Raw genomic sequence first — 25157 nt, 5'->3', positions numbered from 1 at the left:
AATAAAAAGTTATTATGGCTGTGTGCACCTTGTGTGCACCGCCTAGTGGTTAAAGCATGTTATTGAATTATTGTTTTTATGTGTTATATTTGATTACAAAAATATTAAGAGTACATACTTTCATAGGGGGAAAGTAGAAGGTCTGTGATAGAAATATAGAATATAAAAAATCAAGAAGATACTGTAAGTGATCTCTACAATAAAACAGTTTAGTGCCAGATGTACAAAGATATTAATAGGAGGATGTGCAAAACAGAAAAACGAATTAACCTTTATTTAAACATTAAATAATACTTTAGATTAAGGTCCTCTTTTAAATAAGAAAAAAGATTTGGGGGTATCTACAGATAAATATTAAGCCTGACAAAGTACTTAACGTCTAATATATTGCTTTCCTGCAATGTTGACTATGTTGAAGCACTTATTTTAACTGATATTATACATATGAATTATACTCTTATGTTTGTAGATAGTATAAGAAATGTGCAAAATATGACAGTTTAATGGTGGTGGTACACACATATTGATAGATGTCTTCAGTGGTGTAGTCCACTTATTTTTCAGACAGCATGGCGTATACCCACTTCGCAATCACCGCTGGTGCGCATTATTTAGTAGTGGCTGAATGTCATTTCATAGTACTGTGAAGACTCATGACACAAACCTACTCTGCCTCATATTGGCTAACTCTATGCCTTCGCTGGTTAGATTGGTCAGGTTTTCAGCGCGAGAACTGATTAAAAACCAATCAGAGGCAGAGTAGGGCGGGTCTTAATAAGGGAAAAAAACTGCATATAGACAAATGTTAATTTACTTTCAACTATTTGCCATTACAAAAATTGTATGAACTGTTAAAATGAAGCGAGCCATTCAGACTAAAATTTCCTTTTACAATAAACGTCCTTGTGGAACTACATCGGCCAGCAGCTCAGCTACAGATAGTGAGGCTAGAACACCGGAGCTGTTAGCTGATAGCCCTGTTATCATCAGCCCTGACATCAGCCCAACACCTGCGCTCCCTCCGTCCCCCTCATCCGTTGAAGAGGATGCTGACAGGGAAGGAGATGAAGACGACAATAACGGTGGGTCTCACTTCTATATTTTAAGATTTTTGTAACAAATCGTAGCTAGTGTTAGAAATTAAAATCAATGTTTTAATGGGGAAATGTAGTTTAAACATGCCGTCAGTTTTAATGCTCTTTTATACTGAAAAACCAGAAATTCTTGTGCACAAGCAGTTAAGCTTTTATTCTGAAAATCCTTCATCTACGGTTAGCATTTAGCATGTGGCTAATATACGATTTCCTAAAGAGGTGAATTTAGTAGCGAAATGATATGGAGTGGTGCAAACCGAAGCCTACTGACTTAACACTACATCTATAGATGTCGAGATACTACCATGCTGAATATTAAATGAAGGTACAGTTTATTTGAATACATTATTGTTTACAGACGAGAGTAGCATGTGACAACATCCGGAATGACCGGAAACCAAACGAGCCGAGAAGTATTGTTTAGAGTATTGATTACAGCGTTTAGAATGTGTTAAATGAAAAGTGATGAAAGAGAATATGAGGAGAAACGGCGTGTTAAGCATATATTGAATGTGAAAAGAACCTATCCTCTGTTTAAATGCAATAACGGACATTGGAGACGAGGTGAGCCGGCTGGCGGGGAGGAGCCAGCAGAGGATATATAACAGCACCGGAGGAGAGATCCATTCTCTTCTCTTCCCTATCGAGGAGCGGATCACAGCTGTTTGTCTGACTGAACAATATCATGCTTGTGACCAACCCGCGCCTTTTTAAATTAAAGTACCCAATTGAACTTTCACAGAGACTCCATTTAGTCTCCTTTTAAAGCTTCTCTCCTGGACGGGAGAATAACGAACACAGTTAACACTAATCATATATACTAACATAAAAGTAGTAATAGCATTATTTTCGTTAATAGTTGGTTTCAACTTTTAAATTTAGTATTTCTGATTCTAGTGGTGCTAGTTAGCTATTATAGCTTCATGGCAATGAGCACAGCACACCTTAGTGAGACAGAAAGACATTTGGAAAATACATCCATTATTTGCTGCAATCCATATTTATTACTCTGAACTTTATTGTGTCCCTTATGCTAAGTGTCTGCCCCAACTTTATTTTCCCGACATTTACATTGATCTTGTACACAAAATCCATCCCCATACACCAGAGATAGCCTGAAGGCTTTTCAAGAGCATAGCTAGGTACCACGCAATCTGAAGAACGTTAGCGCTTAGCTAACGTTAGCTAACATAATGCTAAGATCATCGTGTGTTTGGTGACGTGACACAGCTATCTGCTTAATTGTAACATTAGCTGTGGCAACTGAAGATTAGTGTTTTGGATTGTCAGCGTTTTCCTGTCAAATGGAGATAAAAAATTAGCTAGCTAGCACTAGCAGCTACATAATTTGAGGTCAAATGTAGCTAGTGCTAATTTATAGGAGACTGCACAATCTGAGGGTAGATGTTGGCTGCCAGTGGTCTCTTCTAATTAAAGACAGCCATTTATCCCGCCGATCTACCTCTTTTAGGATTGAATAAAGTCTTATATCTGTGTTACTTTGGCGACTGTTGTTTCAGCCAACAGCTTAAAAATAGCAAGGGCATTTTGACCTTGTGCGACGCACAGCCAGATTCGGGCATAGCGACGCTACGTGGAATCCACGAATTTGGATACATTATGAAAACGGGTACTTTTATTTTGAAGGCAGGATGCGGTAGGAAGTAAAAGACGTATATGACGGTAAAAGTTTAAAAGTGCGTCTTCCTCACGAAAGGAAACGTGCTGTTGTTTACCAAGGACCTGGTTGAAAAGGGCACAAGGTTTGTCTGTGTTTAGGTCTAATTTGTGTGCAACATTGAGTCACGTCATAACGCCTTTTCTTAGAAGAGTTTTCACACTTTGTATTGACACAGCCATGGATAAAGCTACAGCTAGGCCCTGTGTAATTGACTATTTGACTATTTGGGGGCTAAAATGAAAAAATCTAATAATGCAGATTATGAAGGTGACAACTTTACACTTTTGAATAGGTTATGGTCATTGTTCCCCTTTTATAGCCTATAATTCAATCACTTTTGTTGTTCTTCCCTTAGACATCAATAATGACTGGCCTGACCTGTGGACTGTCAATCAAAAAGAGGATTTTAAATCCAAGAACCCCTGGTTGGGATCCAAAAACAAAAAACTTGGTAAGTTTAGGTATCTTGTTAGTTTAGGTAGCTTCTGAAACAGTGGACACACATTAATATTGTGTGCGTGTGTGTGTCCTTTTATGTATATGGGAAAAATAGACCATGCACACATACAGCTGTGGATACAGTAGTTACATTGTATGTTTATGCTTCACAGGATGTCTGGTTTGTAGCAGTGTGAACTCCATTGGGATCAACAAGGAGCAAGGTGTATCACTCTCAAGAGAATGGATGAACTTTGAAATTCAAGTGTCTTCTCAGGGAAGTAGAGAAACAAGTCTGTCAGTCTTGAGAAATAAGATCAGGAAACATGCTTTGTCCAAGGCACACTCTCAGGCTGTGAAGGTGGCAGAACAACAAAAAGAATCGGCCATTGAGAATGCAGTGGAGGTTATGACTGAGTCCTACAAGAAGGAAACTGATGCTGTGTTCCGAACAGCCTACCATTCGGCCAAAAAGAACAGACCCTTTTCTGACCATGAGAGCCTCATTGAGCTGCAGGAACTGAATGGTGTTAAGATGGGCTCAATACTTCATTCACGTTACAGTGCAACACAAATCATACAACATGTTGCCAGTGAGATGCAGAGCAAAATTGTGAGTAACATAATAGCATCATCCACGAAGTTAGCTGTCCTTATTGACGAGGCCTCTTCTTTAAGTCACAAACCTGTCATGACAGTTTCTGTAAAAGCGTCAATTGAAGGAGCAAGCCCTGAGTTCATATTCCTTGATCTAGTTGAATTAGACAATCAGAGAGCAGATGGCATAGAACAGGCTTTACTCACCTGTTTAATGAAGGCTGGCTTTACAGAAGAGTGGCTTCTTGAAAACTGGGTAACATTTGTGTCTGATGGAGCCAGTGTCATGCTAGGAAAGAAGTCAGGAGTAGCAACCAGGTTGACCTCGAGATTCCCAAGGCTCTTTGTGTTGCACTGTATGAACCATAGGCTGGAACTAGCTGTGTCAAATGCTGTTGATGAGGTGACGGGTGTCAACCACTTTAAAATATTTATGCAGAAGCTATATTCACTTTATAGTATGTCGAACAAAAATGAGCGTGAACTCAAAGATGCAGCAGCTGAAGTAGGCTCACAACTTCTTCGCATTGGCAGAGTTTTAGATGTACGCTGGGTGGACAGTAGCTTTCGTACTGTTCGTGCTGTGTGGACATCCCTGGGAGGTCTTGTGCAGCACTTTAAGAATGCGTCTTCCGATGAGATGAGGTCCACCAAAGAGAAACAAATGTACAGAGGTTTATTATACCGTCTTCAAAGTCCTGAATTTATCTGTGACCTTGGGCTCATGTATGACACTCTCCATGAACTAAGTGTCCTGTCACTGGAGCTTCAAGCTCATTCTATAACTCTCCTCAGAGCAGAGCATCTGCTGAAACGCTCAATCAGAGTGATACAGTCTTTCAAAGAGAGTCCAGGTGAAAAATACTGTGAGGCTTTAGAGGCAAAAGAGGCTGGGGAGTATCGCTCTATAGCTCTAGTAGGAAATGCAAAGCTGAAGTCAATAAATCCAGTTCTTACAAAGCCTTGTGAACAATCTTGAGCAACGCTTTTCTTTCGAAGATGCGGTCATCAAGGACTTCAGCATCCTTGATCAGAGTAAATGGCCATCAAGCCCCAGCATTCGCCATGGTGAAGACCAGGTTAAGCGACTGTGCAAGCGATTTCACTTGTGCACAGACCAAGCACTGAATGGGATGCGAGACCTACTGGAAGAGCCCAATAGTGAGCCCAAGGACCTAAAACCACTCATGAACTGTATGAAGACATTCCCTGTCAGCACAGCAGAGTGTGAGAGGAACTTTAGCCTTATGAACAATATAAGCTCAGACAAAAGGGCTGTACTACTGATCTCAAACATATCAAACTTGATGATGATTAATATCAACGGCCCCCCTACTTCTATGTTTGATCCTCAAAAGTATATGAGGACCTGGTTGAAGAGACACCGTGCTGCCACTTCTATGCGTTCAAGGCAATGCGGTGTGAAAACTCCTGCAGAAAGCAAGTCTGTCTGGAAAATACTGTAATATGAGCACTTACTTAGAAACCCAGCACTGGGTTGAGAGAGTCACTTTGGTTTTCATGGATATGTTGTAAAATGTATATATTTTTGTTCATTGTTAACTATATATTGTTGTTTTGTAACATATCGTTTTGAATTTATTGTTGAATTATTTGAATGATGATATTCAATATTTGTGGTGATATTTATTTATATATATGGTGATATTTATCTATATTGCCAAAAGTATTGGGTCACCTGCCTTGATGTGCATATGAACTTAAGTGACATCCCATTCTTAATCCATAGGGTTTCATATGACGTCGGTCCACCCTTTGCATCTATAACAGCTTCAACTCTTATGGGAAGGCTTTCCACCAGGTTTAGGAGTGTGTTTATGGAAATATTTGACCATTCTTCCAGAAGCGGCAACTGAAGTTGGATGAAGAGACTGGCTTTCAGGCTGTGCTCCTAATTCATCCCAAGGGTGTTCTATTGGTTTGAGGTCAGGACTCTGTGCAGGCCAGTCAAGTTCATCCACACCAAACTCTGTCATCCATGTCTTTATGGACCTTGCTTTGTGCACTGGTGCACGGTCATGTTGGAACATGAAGCCATTCCCAAACTGTTTTCAAAGTTGGGAGTATGGAATTGTCCAAAATCTCTTGGTTAAATTACCTCACAAATGCGCTTCTGGAAGAATGGTCAAAAATTCCCATAAACACACTCCTAAACCTTGTGGAACGCTCTGCTTATTTATATAACAAATAATTCACTCATGAGAAGGAACGACAGATGTCCCGTAATGTAGTGGAGTAAAAGTAAGATATTTTACTTTGAAATGTAGTGGAGTAAAAGTAAAAAGTCCCCCAAAATGGAAATACTTAAGTAAAGTACAGATACTTCAAAAAAGTACTTAAGTACAGTAACGAATTACATTTACTTCGTTACTGTCCACCACTGTGTGTAAGTAATACTGAGTAACTATACTGGGTTAATATGTTTGGGGTGAACTAAATAGAGTATGTCACTATAAAACAGGGCGATAATCCTTTGCACTATGGGCTGCTTAAAAAAAATTGCAAAACTAAGAGTATACCCACTTCTCCAGGGACCACTACACCACTGGATGTCTTGTAATGCGCTGTTGAGGAACCTGTGACCCAAGTTTTTCATTCATTGCATACACAGTTGTGTATTATGATATGTCAATAAACCTTTGAAAATCTTGAAATCTTGAAAGGGATGTGCAAAATAGCCATTATACAGTCTTTAATTAACTATTAGTAGAGAATAACGAGTAATGAATATACTTTTTTACTCGTTTCCATTCATGTCAATTGCAGATAAATGTTTAGTCTTCTCAAGCACCAACTATCAAATATCTCTTCTGATTGTTGGCACTTGACAATCACCTTACCTGCATTTTACTCAGGTGTAACTAAAGTCTGATTTAAGGGTTGTTTATATTTCACATCATTAATCAGAATCTGCAAAGTAACTCAAATAAATGTAGTGGAGTAAAAATACCAGGTTAACCTCTGAATTGTAGTGGAGTAGAATTACAAAGTAACAATGAGCTGTCATGTGGGTATATATTAATGCTGCGCATTATGGACACAAGCGATTTTCACCCATTTATTAATTATATGTTTTACATTTGATAACACCAATGTGTTTAATACTGGCAACTTCTAATTGTGGAAAAAACGAAAACGTTCAGTAGAGACGTCCCATAGCATGTGTAGTCCTGGGGGGACGTTCGATTCCAGTTTTGGATAGTCTGGCGTGGTTTCGTTCCATTTCAAACAGCTGTTTGACGCTCGGCGTAACCTTGGCGCACTGCCATTCCAACATCCAATCCCAGAGCTTGAAGATTAATCACGGGGACTGTAGTCCTAAACGATAGCTGGGTATTATGGGTAGTGTAGTGTCTTCGGCCATCCTGAACTCGAAATGCGTACTGTTTCCGGTTATTTTTATCTTGAAATTCAGTTCCTGACGGACGCCAAAAAAAACTGAGATTATGGAATTAAACAAATAAATAAAAACAATGATAATTGTGTGTTATTGGTGAGTAAATAACAGTGTGTTATTTTGAAAAGAATAACAAATTAGAAGGAAAAAAAGTTTTACAAATATACAGATTTCAGTATCCTGAGGCTCTCAGCCCCATTTATTTTCCTCACAGACGGCAACAAAAATCCGAAATTATACGATTTAAAATAAAAGCAATAATTGTGGCTTGATATTGAGTAAGAACATGCTTTTATGAACCACACAGCTTCCGGTCTTCCTATAACACGTAATGTCGTGAGACTACCAATAGAAATACATTGCTTTTAAAATCGTGCTGTGCAACACGAAAAAAAGGGGGAAATCGTGTTGGTGAACACGAATCAATAGATTAAAAATCGTGTTGGTGAACACGAAATGCCTTAAGACTGGGTTGCCCAGTCCGGCCCTGCTGAAAACTACCCTTGGTTGGTAAGGTAAACTAAAAGCTTTAGAAATCCAAAGTACAACATATAATAAGTACCCTGTATCAAGATTGATGCAAACAAGTGACATTTGACTTTTTTAGAGAGGTTTAGCAAAAAAAAACTCCACCTCTGAGGTGATTTGGGTGGAAATGGGGGTTTTACCGTTTCTCTTGAACCCATTTGTCGATTTTGGTGATTGACATCTCTTTCTGACCGTTAGAGCCAATATAATCGAAGGGGAATCTCCCCACCCACACACATGGTAAAACAAAAAGTTGGGGGCTTCGCGCATGCAGTTTTGCTCCAGAGTGAAGCTGTCTGTAGCTCTGACTTCTGAAAACCGAAAAGCAGGTTTATTGCTCATGGATTATCAGAAATCATTCAAAGTGACACAGACACATTGGATTAACATATGGATTAACTTCAGCATCGTTTTTATCATTTTAATGCCATTGAAGACCACTTTTGACCAGACTACAACACAGGTGATCCATGTTAGCGTTTTTAGCTACCTAGTGCCATATGTTTTGATGTGTGTTCTTGTTATTATCTCCGAGAGTTCGTATAATTGAGTGATAATGAGGGTACCCCTCGATTCTGTGTCCCCTCACGATTTGAAACGATGGGTTGAGATGTGCAGCAAATATAATTAATAAGGTTTTGTGAGTGAATTTCGGTGCAGTCATCTGTTAGCATTTTTCGCTCATTGCTAATTCAGAGGCTCAGCGTTAGCATTGTGGGGGTTTTTAAAAAAATTTTTTTTAAATGATCAGTTAGATGAGTTTCTTTCCGTTACATGGATATAAAACATTCATAGTTTATTAAATGAACATGCCCTCAGACACTGTTTCCTTCAAGATGTTGCAGGAGGCCCCCAGGTACCGGGGTCTCTCGGGCTTAACAGGTTAAGGGTTTAAAGTAAATACTTTCAAATCTAGAGAAACATCAAATATTTTATAGAGCTGCGCTTTCATCTAAAGCAACTTTCATACACTTCAATACTCAAATACTTCAAACTTGAAGAAAACAGAATCATATAAGTACATCAGGTTTCATAGAGCTAAAACAGTTCAAGTCCTACTCAACTCGCTTTAGATAAGCCAGTCATTTGTTAGTATATCAGTGCTTTGTTAGCAATTCTTTGTTAGAATTAACACAGATAAAACACAGACTTTTATAACCCAAGATGATTTTCGATTTATTTACTGAACAATTGCAAGAACAATATCTGCCCTCTTTAAAATCAAGGCTTAAAACATATCTGTTTACCACTGCAAGTTCATTTAAAGATGTTATTATATTTGTGTATGTTTTGTTTGTTTACTTGACTGTACAGCACTTTGCACCGGAGGTTTTAGAGTGCTGTATTGTATTGTATACTTCTTCACCTCTTACTAGATGGACTTTATTTAAAATGTTGATTTTTAACAAATGTATCTCCTGTCCTTTATGAAGCGTCTCATGTTATGTTTCATTTGTTAGTTTTTTTATGAATGCTTTTTATTAAATCTCTTTAAATTGTGTTATTTCTCTCATAGGCTCCGCCCTCTACTGGACTCGATGGGTACTCCCCTTGATCATATCATGCAAGCATTCATCCACTGAGACTTTATAGATGTAGCCGGCCCCGGGGCGGGCCTACCTGAATGCGCGCGCATCTCAACGCATAAAAGGAGGCCTCGCCTCCTTAATGTCATCCCTTTCTCTTCAGCAAGCAAGAGAACAACTGAGTGAATAGAGACGGATAAAGAAGAAAAATGGACTCACCATTGCTGGAGCAATGACCCTGCCCTTTGTGTCCGGGCGTTATTGCAGGCGCAGACCTTTACCGCCACTGTATCGAATGCCTGGCGGCCAACCTGGGCCCGCTTCCGGCCTGCAGTGCCTGCCATTTGATCCCCCAGCTCAGCCACCGCCAGCGGCTGGTGCAGTTCCAGGATTGTCACGTCTCGCTGGTGGAGGACCCAGAACTCGAGGTGGTGGAGATGGAGGACCACGATGAGGGAGTGCCCTTCGTGTTCGCCATGCCAGCGCAGCCGGCCTTCGTTTCGCCACCCCCCTGCCAGACATCTGGCGGTGTGTGGAGGCGAGGTGGCGACAGCCACTGAGGATGAAGGCTCCGGTAGCAACATGGGCTGGAATCCTCAGGGTGCAGGGCCACTCGGACACGGGGTGTCCCTGTGTACCCCCCCTGGATGAAAGGCTGGCGGCCCATCTGCTTCTGCAGGCAGCCGGGTGGGCAGAGGGGAGAAGGCCCCTGCCCCCACTGCCGCGTGACCGTGAAATTCTCGAACATCTGAATAAGAGGTTCAGGCTCAGAGTGCAGATGGCGGTGGCGGCCAGTAATCTTGGCGTGTTGGGAGTTTCGCTGATTACCCCTCAGCAGGACATACGGGAGGACGGGAGTGATTACTCGGACCGCTGCGTGGGCCAGATGAATAATCTGGTCCACGGTATGGCTACCGCTGCCGGCCATGTGGCTAGGTCTGACCGCACTGACCAAGAAGGACCGAGATGATCTCCTTGGGGCCCCCGTTTCCACGGAAGGGCTCTTCGGGTCGATATCCTGTGCCACCCAGCATTTCAGTCGCCTGGAGGAAGAGATGGCGCAGCTCAGCCGCATGCTGCCGCTGGCTCGCCCTCAGGCCCCTCCTCAAGGGAAATAGCCCCAGGTGGTAAGGCGGAGAGAGAGAGAGAGAGAGATGCCGGTACAGAGCCACCGTGGCTCCCGTTGCGCCCTCTGCCTCCGCGGTCCGTCCCAGAGAACCAGCCCAGTACCGGCACTCACGGGGACAGGCTGGCCGAACCCGAGGGGCTCCCGCTCCGCCTCAGCGAAGGGGTGTTGGGTGGGGTGCACCGTCCTCCAGGAGCGCACTGGCGGCGGGAGGAGGCGTCCCGGCGGAGAGAGGTGCTTTCTCCGGCCAGTACGCAAGGGTGAATCCTGCCTCCTCCCTATTTGATCCCACTGTGTTGACACAATCGTCTTGTCATGTAAATAAAATAGATTGCTTGTATCCCAGTCTGATTGTCTTTTCTTTCCACACACCCACACTGCCACATAATGTTGACCATACACATTCCCCCCTCCCTGCCCCGGTTGTAACTCCAGTAAAGGAGGCAGCTATTGGGCATGCACGGGTGAGAGTGATAAACCGCGCTATGCGGGTACAGGGACATTATGGCCGGCGTAGCAGGGTTAGGAAACACATAACACGAGTGTAAAAACTCTGCTTGATGCATTTCACTGTTTGGATGAATGCATCATGGTGGAGCGAGAGCGCGCCGCGGTGCGTTCAAGGACCTCAGTAGAGAGTTGGCCCTTTCTGTGTCGACCCCCCAATGGCAGAGCTTCCCTTCGCGGGGAGTTTTGCGGCTTTGATTTTTTGAGTTTTGATTGATAAGAGAGGCAATGCTATCATCCCGAGGGCAGATAGGTTTCCTCTCTGCAGAGGTTCAGGCCCTGGTGCAAAAACAGGCAGTGTCTGCTGTGCGCACTCAAGACAGAGAAGAGGGGCACTATTCCCTGTACTTCCTGGTTCCCAAGAAGACAGGCGAATTCAGGCCCATTTTTTATCTTCGCAGCCTGAATCTCTACATTGCACAAAGAAAATTCAAGATGTTAACTATAAAACAGTTGCTGGGACTAGTGCAGCCATGCGATTGGTTCACAACCATCGACCTGAAGAACGCTTACTTTCATGTCGAGATTGCTCCGAAACACAGAAAGTATGTCACGGCTGGAGGGCAAGGTACACAGGACCCAAAAGCAGAATATCCAAATTCAAAAATACTTTTATTGCAAACACTAGCTACAGGTGAGAGGGGAGGAGACAACACCGGGCACCAGGTGCACACAATCAGCAGTAACAGACAAGACGGGAGGGGAAACACAGAGACAGGAAACCAAAGACAGAACCAGACATGACAAAAATACAATACAGGTTTCGGCGTGTTGGCAGGAAATCCGGTGGAACCCCCAACAAAACAGGACATGGAGTTGGCAGGACCCTCAGCGGAACCCCCAACGACACTGGACATGGAGTTGGCAGGACCCTCAGCGGAACCCCCAATGACACAGGACATGGAGTCGGCAGGACCCTCAGCGGAACCCCCAACGACACAGGACATGGAGTTGGCAGGACCCCCGACGAAACAGGTGTCGGCTGGACCCCCAATGGCACAGGACATTGGGTTGGCAGGACCTCCGGGCGAGACAGTAGTCGGCGGGGCATCCAACGGCACAGGACATAGGGTTGGCAGGACCCTCGACAGAAGAGCAGTCGGCGGGGCCTCCAAGGGCACAGGACATAGGGTTGGCAGGACCCCAGGCAGAAGAGTAGTCGGCGGGACCCCTAACAGGACAGGACATAGGGTTGGGACTTGAGAGGGGACTCGAGAGGTGACTTGAAAGGGGACTTGAGAGGGAACTCGAGAGGAGACTTGAGAGGTGACTTGAGAGTGAACTCGAGAGGAGACTTGAGAGGGGACTCGAGAAGAGACTCGAGAGATGACCTGAGAAGGAACTTGAGGGGGGACTCGAGAGGAGACTCGAGAGGGGACTTGAGAAGATACTCGAGAGGAGACTCGAGAGGGGACTCGAGAGAGGACTTGAGAGGGAACTCGCGAGGTGACTTGAAAGGAGACTCGAGAGGGAACTTGAGAGGGGACTCGAGAGGGAATTTGAGAGGTGACTTGAAAGGGGACCCGAGAAGAGACTCGAGTGGGGACCTGAGAGGGAGCTCGAGAGAGGACTCGAGAGGGAACTTGAGAGGGGACTCGAGAGGGAACTCAAGAGGGAACTCGAGAGAGGACTCGAGAGGGAACTTGAGAGGGGACTCGAGAGGCGATTTGAGAGGGAACTGAAAGTCAAATTTAGGGAATCAAAACTGGCACACAGAGAGCTTTTGGAAAATGCTTTTAAAGCCAAAAACCCCAAAAAGGTATGGGACACCATGAAAACCATGGCAGGAATGTCATCCTCAGCTAAACCTATTGTGACGAACAATGAATTTTGTTTTGCTTACGAACTAAACATGTTCTTTACCCGTTTTAAGTCACTGGATAATTCTGCAAAGTGCACTGAAATGCTCGAAACTATAATACCTGCTTCCTCTGACAAAATTGCCATCAGTGTCGAAGAGGTCAGAAAACATTTCAGTGCACCAACACCAAGAAAGCGGCTGGGCTAGATGGGTGCAGCGGTTTTCTGCTGAAAAACTTTGCTACTGAGCTGGCTCCAGTGTGGCAACCCATCTTTCAGGCTTCTATTGACATGCACACCATCCCTCTGTCATGGAAGACTTCACACATCAAACCGCTACCCAAAATCCCATGCCCAAAAGAACATAAGGACTACAGACCAATAGCCCTCACATCAGTAATTATGAAATCACTAGAAAGAATTCTGCTCCGATTTCTTATCAGTACAACACAAGACAAACTGGATCCACACCAATTTGCCTATAAACAAGGGTGCGGCACGGAAGATGCTGTGGCCATTCTGGTTCACATCATCACTAAACATTTAGATAAACGCAACACCTATGCAAGAGCCCTCTTCCTAGACTTCTCATCAGCATTCAACACAATACAAGCAGACATCTTGGTGTCAAAAATGGCCAAAATGGAAGTAAATCCATACCTGATTTACTGGTATGCTGCTTTCCTCACTAGTAGAGAGCAACTTGTGAAGGTTAACAAAACCCTATCATCTGCCATCACAACCAATGTACAGATGTAGCGATTCATTTCAGACAGTTTGAAACGCGAGGGCCGTGATTGATACGTGATCTGCCCTCGCTCAAGGGAAAACCTCCAGCTTCACTTGAGACCGCCCCCGTGATAGATACATGTAATTATAATGAAGCCAACTGCAATGGATCATTGATCCACCAGGGGGTGCAGTGCGGTTCCACACTGGAGCTCATGTGAAATAAAGTCAGATACAGTACGCTGGATGTACAGCGGAACTTTGTTAAGATCCATATGTCACGGATATCATACTACTGCACTAAATAAGAGAAATGTATCATTTACAAAACATCACCATGTTGTTATTTAACAAAATAATTTTGTTATTCGAAAAAAACGAACGGGAGGAAATGCAGCCCGGCTCTCGATTTTTAATCCTAATTTAATCATCATCTTCACCACGATCATTTATGTTTATGTTCGCCGAATTGACATGAAATCACTGACACATATGAATATACTGTATTCAACTTCATTAAAACGTTATTAACGTGCCTAAACTCAGTAATTCACCAAAAATATGTATATTTTAATGGAGCTTCGTCGGTCGATCAGGATCCCAATCGCTGCAAATTATCCCGCTTATTACATGGCCACATTCTCAACAAAGTAACGACATGACTCCCAATATTAATTGAAATGCTTTTATGGATTTAGAAAATGTTTTTATTGATTTAAAAAATAGTTGTATGTATTGATTTAAATTGACATGCATCCGCTAAGAAAAATAGTCCGTTGTTACCTTTTTTTAAACAGTCTGAATGAAACGGCAGCTCTCAGCTGTGTATTTACACAACTAATGACCCATCAAACAGAGCTCTCTCCCCCCCCCTTCCCCCCTGATCTTTCTTCTCCAGCAGCTAAATTAACTGTACAGTGGCGGCCGGTCCATAGGGGCGCTAGGGGCGCCGCCCCCCTCTTCCCACATGTTGGTTGTCATTAAAAATTAAAAATTCATACAAATATATATTTCCAAAAATGTTTTTATTTAATTTTTTATTTTTAAAGACAAAAGTAAATATTATATAGTTGGTATCAGTAAAATGTATAATCTACAATAAAATCTTGTTTAAAATTGTTTTACGATGTCTAAAGTTACTGATAAGTCACATGTTTCCTGCCTGGCCGCAGCGTGTATCATTACCCTCTCTCGTCCGGGCGGTAGAAAAGAGCCCTCAGCCAGAGCAGCTGCAACCAACAAGCTGACGGTTGCTATCTGTAAACTATGCCGCCGAAACATAATTTCAGCCAATCAGCGTCGTCAGATCTGATGCTCAAAGGGCGCCCTTTCAGCGCCCTGGCCTGTGTGTCTGTTTAGACTCGTATCCAAGGTGACGCTACAGTAGGGGATGGCTGCGTCTGCAGTTGTAGACTCCGGTGCTAGTGGATCGCCGGAGCTGTAGATTAACATTTGCATGCTTATTGAAGTTGTAAGGGCAAGGCCTGTGGCACCATGGAGCATATGTGTGGGCTGGACCTGTATTTTACAGGAAAGGAGTGATCAGAGGGTCGAGTTGTCGATTCTTGTTCCGTTTTCATCTTCCTCACCCTCTCAGACTTTGAGTTGCGCGCACTGCTAAAGAGACGCGCTACCATGGAAACCAAACAATGGTGTACCTGTATTAAAGTCCGAGTGGAAACAGTCGTGAGTAAATCTGATTTTGTCAGAAATCGGGAGAAATGCGGGTGTCTCCCGCGAAAATCGGGAGGGTTGGCAAGTATGACACACACACGCACACACACACACACACACACACACACACACACACACACACACACACACACACACACACACACACACACACAATGTTCATATTTAGTCTCCTGATTTTAAATGCCCTAGTATGGTTTTGTCACCATTTCCATAGCCCCACCAAAAATATTTTCCACCAGCCGCCACTGTAACTGTAGGTTACTCTGAGTGACCATAGACTGTATGTGACAAGCTTACAGTTAGTGACGTAACAAAAAACATAAAAGCTGGTGGGTTGAAAGCAATACGGGAGGTAAAAATAATTGTGATTTATTTATTGTGGCTTTTATGTTTTTAGGTATCAAATGTTATGTAATTCAGGCTTATAGTTCACCCTTCTCTAAAAGCCTTCAATAATGACAATATTCATAGTAATTTAATAAATCCTTCCAACACACATTGTAAAAAATAGCCTACTGTAAGTTAAGAAATCATTCCAATATGTACATCTTCTGATGTAACAACAATAACATTATAAATAGTAACATAGCTGAACATGGTATTGCACATTTAGCTTTGAGTGTTACTGACCTGAGATGTTTTTATTACATGAATTAAGGTGACTGAGGCTTTTTAACATACAGGGATGCAAACTCATCAGGTATGAAAAAGGTGACAAGGATCCGAGCCCCCGGCTCCCCCACCCCACGGAATGACAGAGGATTTTAGCAGTCAGAACAACTAAAGCAGCAGTGTTAATAATAACAGAAACGCCAAAGAGTCCCATCTAATAGAAATATATAAAAGCATTTATTTTAAATTGTGTAGCAGTCAGTTTATAATTTTGGCAGCACTGTTGAGCATTTTGAAAATGTATTTTCGTGCCTCTGTGCAAGGCTTAGTCTTTTTATCTTTATAGCCACATGGTGTAAAGTAACTAAGTTCATAAACTCAACAAGTACTATACTTGGGCACAATTTTGAGATACTTGTACTTTATTTAAGTATTTCAATGTTTTGCTACTTTGTTCTTCTACTCCACTACAGTTCAGAGGTATTCTTATTCTTATCATTCTTTATGAGCGCAGAAATAGTCTTAAAATCAGATCTGTTTTTTAAATGAAATCTGACGGCAGGCAGTTAGCTCTGATCACCTATGATAAATGCGCCGCACCTAATCGCTGGCCATTCAGCCACAGACACTGTTCGAAATGGGGGGGAGCTAGGAGGAGCTTGGCTCCCCCGAAGAGGGAGGGAGCTCCCCTGAAGGCTGACTTTGAGATAAATAGGGGGAGCCCAAAACAATCGTGCATATTTGTGTCACACAGATTAGAAATGTTGAGTTTCTGTAAATAACAGTTCTTGAAATAAATAATAGTTATTGTTCATTACAGTTTCTGAATATTTGTTTTATATTTGTGAATATGTCTGGGTGTTGCCATCTGTACGTGGCGGCGCTGCATTCTTACTTACGTTGCTATGGTTATGGCGGTGATGCCGGCGCAGTATTTGAAATTTTCATATTGATATTTTTTTAACTCTGGCTGTGTAATAAAAAATATGGCAAAACGAAAACAGCCAAGCGTCACAGCTTTTGGATTCACAAGCAAAGAAGCGAAGGAGTCTAAAAATGACAACGTGGACGGAAAACAACTTTTAGTTGGCCGGCTGTAAGCGGCGTTAGGGTCGAGCTTGACAGCTCCACACCGAGGGAGAAGCCTGCCGATGCGGAGCCTGAAGAGGCTTCAACAACGGCCACATCCGCCGGCATAGTGACACCGTCTGTATTAGTAGAAGAGTATTTTTATAGCAATTGATCGCATCCGCGCTGCTGCGCCAGTCAACAGAGCGTGCGTGTGACATATTTAGTAGCAGGATGTGCTCTGAAAAATAGGGCTCCCCGAAAGCAAATGGGTAATTCGAAAACTGACAGAGCTCCCTCTATACAAATCAAACTGTAGACGGTGTGAAAGCACCTATTGTTTTAAATAATGGTCGGAATGTGACCTGTGAGCCTTCTGAATTACCGTGGGACAGCACATTCTAAACTAAAATGTTCAATCAATAAAGTAACATCTTATCTTATCTTAATAATATCTTCATATTAATAATAATAATAAATCATACAGTATGTGTCCTAAAGGGAGCAGGGGGAAGCAAACACAAAAATATACAAAAAATATACTGCATATTAAAGCAAACGATTGTAAAGGTAAAAGTATGAGCATAACAAATAAAGAAGTGTAATGTAAACATTTACATTATAATTATGATTATTTAATATATAAAGACTATATATTTTTGAATTACAAGATTAGATATACTTTAGTTGATCTAAAATATTGATATGTTCAAATGCTCTTCAAAACACAACTGAAAGTCCATGAAACTTGTCTTTCTGTATTTGTGAATGAAGCGCCATCTCCTGGTTAAAACCTGAAATTGAAAATCTGGCAACGCCCTCTTGGAAAATAGTGGGAGGGCTTAACATTCCTCTATACTGGTTTTTGGCAGGTCTTAGGCAGGAAGCTGTAAGCTGGAGTCTGAAATTAAGTGCTACATCTGTAGGGGCCCGCCAGGGCTGTGTGGGTTCAGGTGTGCTCTTTACTCTATACACCAGGGATCACCAACTACATTTGTCCAAGGGCCAAAATGTATCAAATAGACACTTTCGCGGGCCAGCAATTTTTGAAAGTAATCAGAATACAGTTACAGTTACGTGTCTTAAAAACGTATTCAGATTACTTTTAGAATACTTTTGGAATGCTTTATTTTTCCATAACAGATGGGTATGTTTTGGTGAACAGGAGACACTTATTTTACTGTTTTAATGGCTTATCAAGAACTCAAACACAACATCTTGGTGTCATTCTGGACAGCTCCCTCTCATCTGCACCCCACATAAAAAACATCACCCGGACTGCATTCTTTGTACTGTCTTAAAACCTTTCCTTGGAATATGTTATGAATTGTAAGATGTCCTTGGGTGCTTTGAAAGGTGCCCCTAAATAGAATGAATTATCATTATTTATAATCTGAAACGATGTAATAACTTTTAAAACTGTTTCCAGTCACTTGTCCCATGCATTCAGCAGCAGCAGGCCATTCACTTTGATTTTATCCCTTTATGAAATTTCATAATTTCGACAATAAATAAATGCTACATAAGCGTTATCTTGCACATTTTATCTAACCATCTCCGTTTCTAACTTTCAATATATATTTTAAAAGAGATCTCTCTCTCATTTGCGTGCGGGGCCGGGGCCTCACAGACACCATCTCTCTCGCTCACAGACATAATGCAGCGCTGTGCTTTGTACACACAGTTCTTCCGGTTATGAATATTACATTTTGTGAGGAAACTTTTCCACCAATAATTCCAATAAGTATTCCAAAATGTGTTCACTTCAGGTTTACGAAAGTAACTGTAATCAGATTACTTGTTTTTCAAATGTAACGCCAGCTGAATACAGTTAGCCTACTTGATTTTTGTATTCTGATTACGTAACGCCGTTACATATATTCCGTTACAACCCAATCCTGCTTCTAGGCTACTGTCCCGCAGCTCCTGCCTCTCTGTTGGACTCTGTCGCAGCGGGGCTGCTGCTGTGGTGCCGAGCGCATTAACCAGACTCTTCACAACGAAGGATCACTTCTTCTTCAAGGCAGGGAAGGTTTCGCAGTACGCAGTCTACTGACCCGCAGCTGCTGCCTCTCTGTTGGACTCCGGTACTGCACCTTACTCACAAGACGTTGTAAAAAAAAAGGGTGGGGGGCGAACGCAGTAACCACTCCACCAACGCCACAGTCACCCCCGTCGTGCGGGCCGGATGAGAATGTCTGGCGGGCCGGATGTGGCCCGCGGGCCGCCAGTTGGTGGTCACTGCTATACACTGATGATTGTCGTACCAACACACCAAATCAAGTCATCATTAAGTACTCTGATGATACTGCAATAATATCTCTGCTCAGTAACACAGACGACCCTGAGCTGCACCAACAGGCTGTAAATCAGGTGGTTGAGTGGACTGATAGCAATGCTCTTGAGATCAACACCAAGAAAACTGAGGAAATCGTTTTTGGCTCACCATCTGACTGCCATAAAGTCCCCATTGTCATCCATACAGATAAAATCAAGCAGGGAGTTTTATACAAATACTTGAGTGTAATGATTGACCATCTGCTGTCATGGAAGGATCACATTGAATATCTGTGCAAAAGGACAAAACAAGGAATTTATTTTCTCCGCCGTCTTAGGTCTTTTGGGGCGAGCAGAGAAATTCTTCTGTTGTTCTTTACATCTGTGATCATGTCTATTCTGCAGTACTGCAATACTACCTGGTACAAATGTTAAAATCAAAACTGCTCCACCTGTTAAAAATCTGCTCAAAGATTGTTGGTCAACCCTGTCAGAGACTCTATGACTCAGCCTATCATAACAACCTAGTGAGGCTGTCCAACAACATCATCTCTGACCCAAACCATGTTCTGAACACTGAATATGAACTGCTACCTTCTAATCGGAGATACAGGGTCCCACGATTCAATAAAGTCAGACTGAAGCAGTCCTTCGTGCATCAGTCAATCCTCACAGTAAATACAGAGCTAAATCCCAGATCAAATGCACGCTGAAGGCTCTTGAGCATGTTTTCTCTCACTGATTGTGCTGTTATGTTAAATGTTTGTTGTTTGTGTTTCATGTATTGTGTCTGGATACTTGTCTGTTGATGTTGGACATGGAGCTGCTGTGACGCAAGTCAAATTTCAGACTTGATCTGACCAATAAAGTATTATCGTATGTATTAACTCGCGTCGGTCGGTACGCCGACAGGACACGGGGAGCTGGAGTCGGCCGGAACGCCGACAGGACACGGGGAGCTGGCGTCGGCCGGAGAGCCAACAGGAGACGAGGTGCTGGGGTTTGCCGGTACGTCAACAGGACACGGGGAGCTGGAGTGGGCCGGACCACCGACAGGATGCGAGGGGCTGGAGTGGGCAAAACCACTGACATAACACGGGGTGCTGGCGTCGGCCGGGGGGAGACAGTACTGGAGCTGAAACTGGAGCCGGAACCATGGCTGCTGGGGCCGGAACCATAGCTGCTGGGGCCGGTTCTGGAGCCGGAACCATGGCTGTTTGGGCCAGTACTGGAGCAGGGACCATGGCTGCTGGGGCCGGAACCATGGCTGCTGGGGCCGGTTCTGGATCAGGGAAGCATGGCTGTGTGTGCCGGTACTGGTGCACGAATCCATGGCTGCTGGGCACGGAACCGGAACACGGAACCATGGCTGTGTGGGATGGTACTGGAGCACGGTACCATGACTGTGTGGGACGGCACTGGAGCATGGAAAGATGGCGGTAAGGTCCGGTTCTGGAGCAGGGACCATGGCTGCTGGGGCCGGCACTTGAGCCGGAACCATCGCTGCTGGGACCTGTACCTGAGTACAAGCTGGCTTCCTGACCTTACGATTCTTAGAGGTCTTTGGAAGGCTCCGTGGACCTCCAAACCCCAGGCGTCGCCTGCAGTGGTAGTTCTCCAGCCAGCGTTTGGATCCCAAGAGGCACAAACGGCGTCTGGTGACCATCCCCCCCTCAGTGGATGGCAACCTCCGGTTCTGAGGGTCCCTGGATCACCTCCGGAGGGGGTCTCCACTGGGACGGGTGACCTCCTACATCACAGTGTTCACGGAGAACAGGATGCATGATATGATCAAGGGGAGTACCCATAGTATCCAGTAGAGGGCTCTGCCTGTGTTTATATAACAAGGGTTACCATACGTAACCCCTCGTTTTTGCCTGTGTGCACTGATGCTTTCAACAAGGTCATGGAGCAGCCATCCAGTAGAAGAAGTATTAAACAATAGGGAATTCAGTCTTAGTTTCCCATTCTTGACTTGTTGATTAATTTTGTAATGTTTTATTTGTAGTAACAAGTCAAGTAACGAAGCAGGAATCCAGCGGTATGAATAAGTCTCCATGTTGGACTGATGGAGTCTTGTTTGTCTCCTTCTCTGTTAGCCTCTCTCTGTCTCATGTTGGTTTTTCCATCCCTCCGTTTCTTTGAAAATAAATGTTTTTTCACTGGTACCCCTGCCACTGTTATAGGGCCGCCTCAGGCTAACTTTTGGCCCCACGCAAAGTTATATGATAAGGCCCTCTGTGTCGCGAGCGTCGACGGGGGACAGGGGCGGGAGCGGCTAGTGCTAGTGGCGCCGCATTTGCGCTTCAGATTAGGCTCCCTCCGCAAAATGAAGCACCCTCCGCAAGATGAGGCCCCCTCCGCAAAGTGAGGCCCCACGCAGTCTGCGTGATCTACCTGTAGGGAGATGAAGCTGCCTCCTTCACTCATTCCTCTCCTTCTCTCCCTCCCTTCTTTCTTTCTGCACAGTGCTCTCCCTCTCACAACATCATCTTTCTCTGTTGCTTCCCTCTTCAGTTTAAAGCTTTTCTGCCATTCTCCTCTCTGTCTTTCTTTAATCAACCTCATTTGAGTTTCTTTCATGTTCTACTTTTTGTATGTCTTTCCATTTCATTCCAGATTCCCTTCTTTTTTTATCTCACCCTTCCCCTCTTCGTTCTATTCTTTTCCTGCCCATATTAATGTCCGCTCAAAGTCTGGAAGAGATAGCATCTCTATTGAAGCTCCAAGCACTGCGACCCTGTCACCCTGTTCCTTTTATTCTCTCCTCTAATGGCGTTTGTGTGTGTTTTTCTTTGGGTCATGTTCTGTCTCCTGTACTTCTTCCTGTCTTACTTCCACACCCTGTCACTATAAAACTGTCATGATGCTCATACAGGCAGGCCGGGCCTCTGCGATGCCATCTACCCTCTCGAAAACAAACGCTCAGATGGCTGGCAAAGTATTCAGCCAGGTAGGCTACATCCGGCTGGAGCTTTCTGTAGAGCCTGACAGGAGGAAAGGTTCCACATGACAGAGCAACAACTTATTACAAATAAAAGGTTAATTGGGTTAAATTGGTTTTGTAGTGGTATAATAATGGTTTCAAGGCACCAAGTAAGGTCACATTCAGTGGTATGATGTTTGGTAGAATATACAATTAAATATGGTACAGAGAGTGCTATGCCTATGGTGGCCAGGCTGTTGGTTTAAGTGAAGGGTCGGCTGTTTTTAAAGGAACTTAATTATCTGTATTTATATGTTTAATCATTTTTTATTTTATTTATTTGTTATTTAATTTTATTGTAAGTTTTTTGTATTTTATCAGGGACACTGCACATTAATAAACACAGCTGGGACCGGCGTGCTTGGTGACGTCCAGGTTTATAAAGCTGAACAACTGTCTCTGTTGGAAGAATTAGTCTGTTTCATAAAAGGGTTTTGTCAGTATATTTGAAAAGACTAGGTTAGCTAAGTTAGTGGATCTGCAATAATATCAGAAGGAATCATGTGATCACATTGTTTAAAATAAGCCATTAAAACGTACATTTTAGACACGTTTCCAACAACCGAGACAGTTGACTAATTTTATAATTCCTGAACGAACAAGCGCTGTGCTCCGGTCCCAGCTATGTGCGTCACTTTTTAATCTCCTTGTTTTGTTGTGTTTTGAGCTTCCTGGCAGCGTCCTGTAATTGCAGCGTTTCGTTTGGGCAGTTGGGTAATGTTTCTTCATTTGCATGCATTTGTTGGCACATTTGTGTTTATATATTTACATCATTTTAGAAACTGCACCGCATTTCTCCTCATTTAAACGTGTTAGGCCGTTGTAATGCGTTTGCACCTTTCAGCCAATGTACTGGACAGATGTTTCAAAGTCACCCTGAAAACAGATTGTAATATTTGAAAAAAATCACAAGTTAAATAAAAACGTTTAAAAAAAGATTTAAAAAACAGGACATGCCAAAAAATAAATCATATCAAATAGCCAAAAAGATTGCGACAGGCTACAAACTAAGTAAAGTTACGGACACATCAACCCGATTATCGGCGTCGGTGGACGTCAGGCCGACGATGAGCGTCGACACGCCCTACTGGGATTGGTGTGTCCCGCACCGTCGGGTCTTTTCAGCCGACCCGACGCCTTTTCGGCCGAAATCATACACACTACCGCCGCCTGCTGGTAAGAAGAGTTATTGCCACTCACGCATGCGCAGTTCGTACGTGCTTTTTCGCCGTCGGGTGAAGTCTTTGCGGTGTGTTCCAGTGTGACACATGGCCAAGACGCAGAGACGCGAGGCGACGCAACAGTCGTGGTCCTTCTGTGTCAGTTCTTTGTTGTCAGATTGGTGTGTCCGGGCCTTAAGGGCTCTACATTTCTTATTTATGCATTTTCAACATGTTTTTATTTAATTTAATAACACATTCCATGATCTAAGGTTTGACAGTAGAGCCACTACTTACAGCTGCTGTAAGTGTCCCTTCCATTGCCTACACACACACACACACACACACACACAACCAAACACACACCATTAGGTGTACCTGCTCCGACTCCCCACAATAGAGGCCATTCCTCTGTTAACAAAGCGCTTAAATCTCTCACACGCACACACACAGAGACAAACACAGAGACTCCTCCTTTGGAATACATTCCATAATCTAAGGTTTGACAGCAGAGCCACTACTTACAGCTGCTGTAAGTGTCCCTTCCATTTCCTGCACACACACACACACACACACACACACACACACACACACACACACACACACACACACACACACACACACACACACACACACACACACACACACACACACACACCATTAGGTACCTGCCCCGACTCCCCACAATAGAGGCTATTCCTCTGTTAACAAAGCGCTTAAATCTCTCTCACACACACAGAGATTCCTCCTTTGTAATTATTTAACAAAACAGGTGTTGACCTGTTTTTTTGTCTCACACGCAAAGAAGAAACACGTGTAAACACACACACACACACAGTGACGAGTGAGATATGTGTGACAAACAGAGAGCAAGAAAGAGAGATACTGTTTGTCTTCCAAGATAGAAAGGGGGGGGGGGTGTTTCCATCTCCTCGTCCCCTCTCACCCACACTTCCACCTCTTCTTGTTTCCTTTTATTTTCCACTACCGCTTTTCTTTCCTCCTCTAATCGCTCCTCCTCAATCTGTGTTGTTGGGATATTGTGTTGATTAAACCTGGATATGGAATTTATTTTAAAACAGAGCTTCTCTAAGTCAAACAATTTGACACTGTAATATCTCATAATCATGTGACCAAGAGGGATGCATTAGGCTTCACATAACTGCAGTATTAGGGAGTAGTTGATAACATTTTGTTCAATGATATACTTGTTTGCTGCTGTGTCTGTATATAACCCTGTGTGCATTGATGCTTTTAAGGTCATGGAGCAGCCAGTATAGTAAACATCCATCAAACAGTGATCTTAAATATTGCATATTTTAAAATAAATTAACAGTAATATAGTAAACATGTATTGTAGTATTATAAATGAGAATTTTATAGTATGTAGAATATATTACTAAACAAATCAAATGTATATTATTGATGATTTACGACCGGAAAACAAGAATATTGATTGAACTTTACAGTAAAATACAGGTATACTGCCAAGGGATGTGAGTATATTGCGCATGTCTCCATGATTTTACGTTCAAAAACCTCTTTATTTTTCTCATACTGCCTGTTCTGCAGCTCCTCTTTTCACCCTCTGTCTGAAACCAGAGCCCAGTCTGCTCTGATTGGTTAGCTGGCCGACTCTGCTGTGATTGGTCAACTGCTTAGAGATGTCCCGCCCCTTAGCCTATCAGGTACAATGTGTTTGAGCGCTAGCCAATAGAAATGCAAGTTTTTCATAGTGATGTCCCTATGTTCCGGAAGTAAACAAAGGAGTCCAATGGCGGCATTTCGGGGAGTGTGTGGTAGAGAGACTCCCTCTGGAGGGAACACAGGAATTGTAGCTTTTGCAGACCATTTACATGCACAAATACCTGTAACACACTACAGGAAAGAGAAAACCCCCCAACAAGCGTAATAG

At 43.2% G+C, this 25157-nt stretch overlaps 1 protein-coding gene and 1 long non-coding RNA gene across 2 annotated transcripts in view; one reads left to right on the top strand and one right to left on the bottom strand.

Moving 5' to 3' along the window:
• Positions 1 to 25157, bottom strand: part of LOC307017354 — a 527538-nt gene that overhangs the window by 382631 nt on the left and 119750 nt on the right. The window lies entirely within an intron of this gene.
• On the top strand, positions 664 to 9842 carry LOC307014292 (uncharacterized protein; the record flags this gene model as incomplete). Its single annotated transcript, XM_079642165.1, has 5 exons — positions 664 to 1082; positions 3131 to 3226; positions 3387 to 3890; positions 4810 to 5037; positions 9550 to 9842. The coding sequence occupies exons 1-5, from the start codon at positions 857 to 859 to the stop codon at positions 9840 to 9842; spliced, it is 1347 nt and encodes a 448-aa protein (XP_079498291.1). The 5' UTR covers positions 664 to 856.

The sequence above is a fragment of the Notothenia rossii genome, assembly GCF_949606895.1.
Source record: "Notothenia rossii genome assembly, chromosome: 8".
NCBI lineage: Eukaryota > Metazoa > Chordata > Actinopteri > Perciformes > Nototheniidae > Notothenia > Notothenia rossii.
This window is presented reverse-complemented; position numbering and strand designations above follow the sequence as displayed.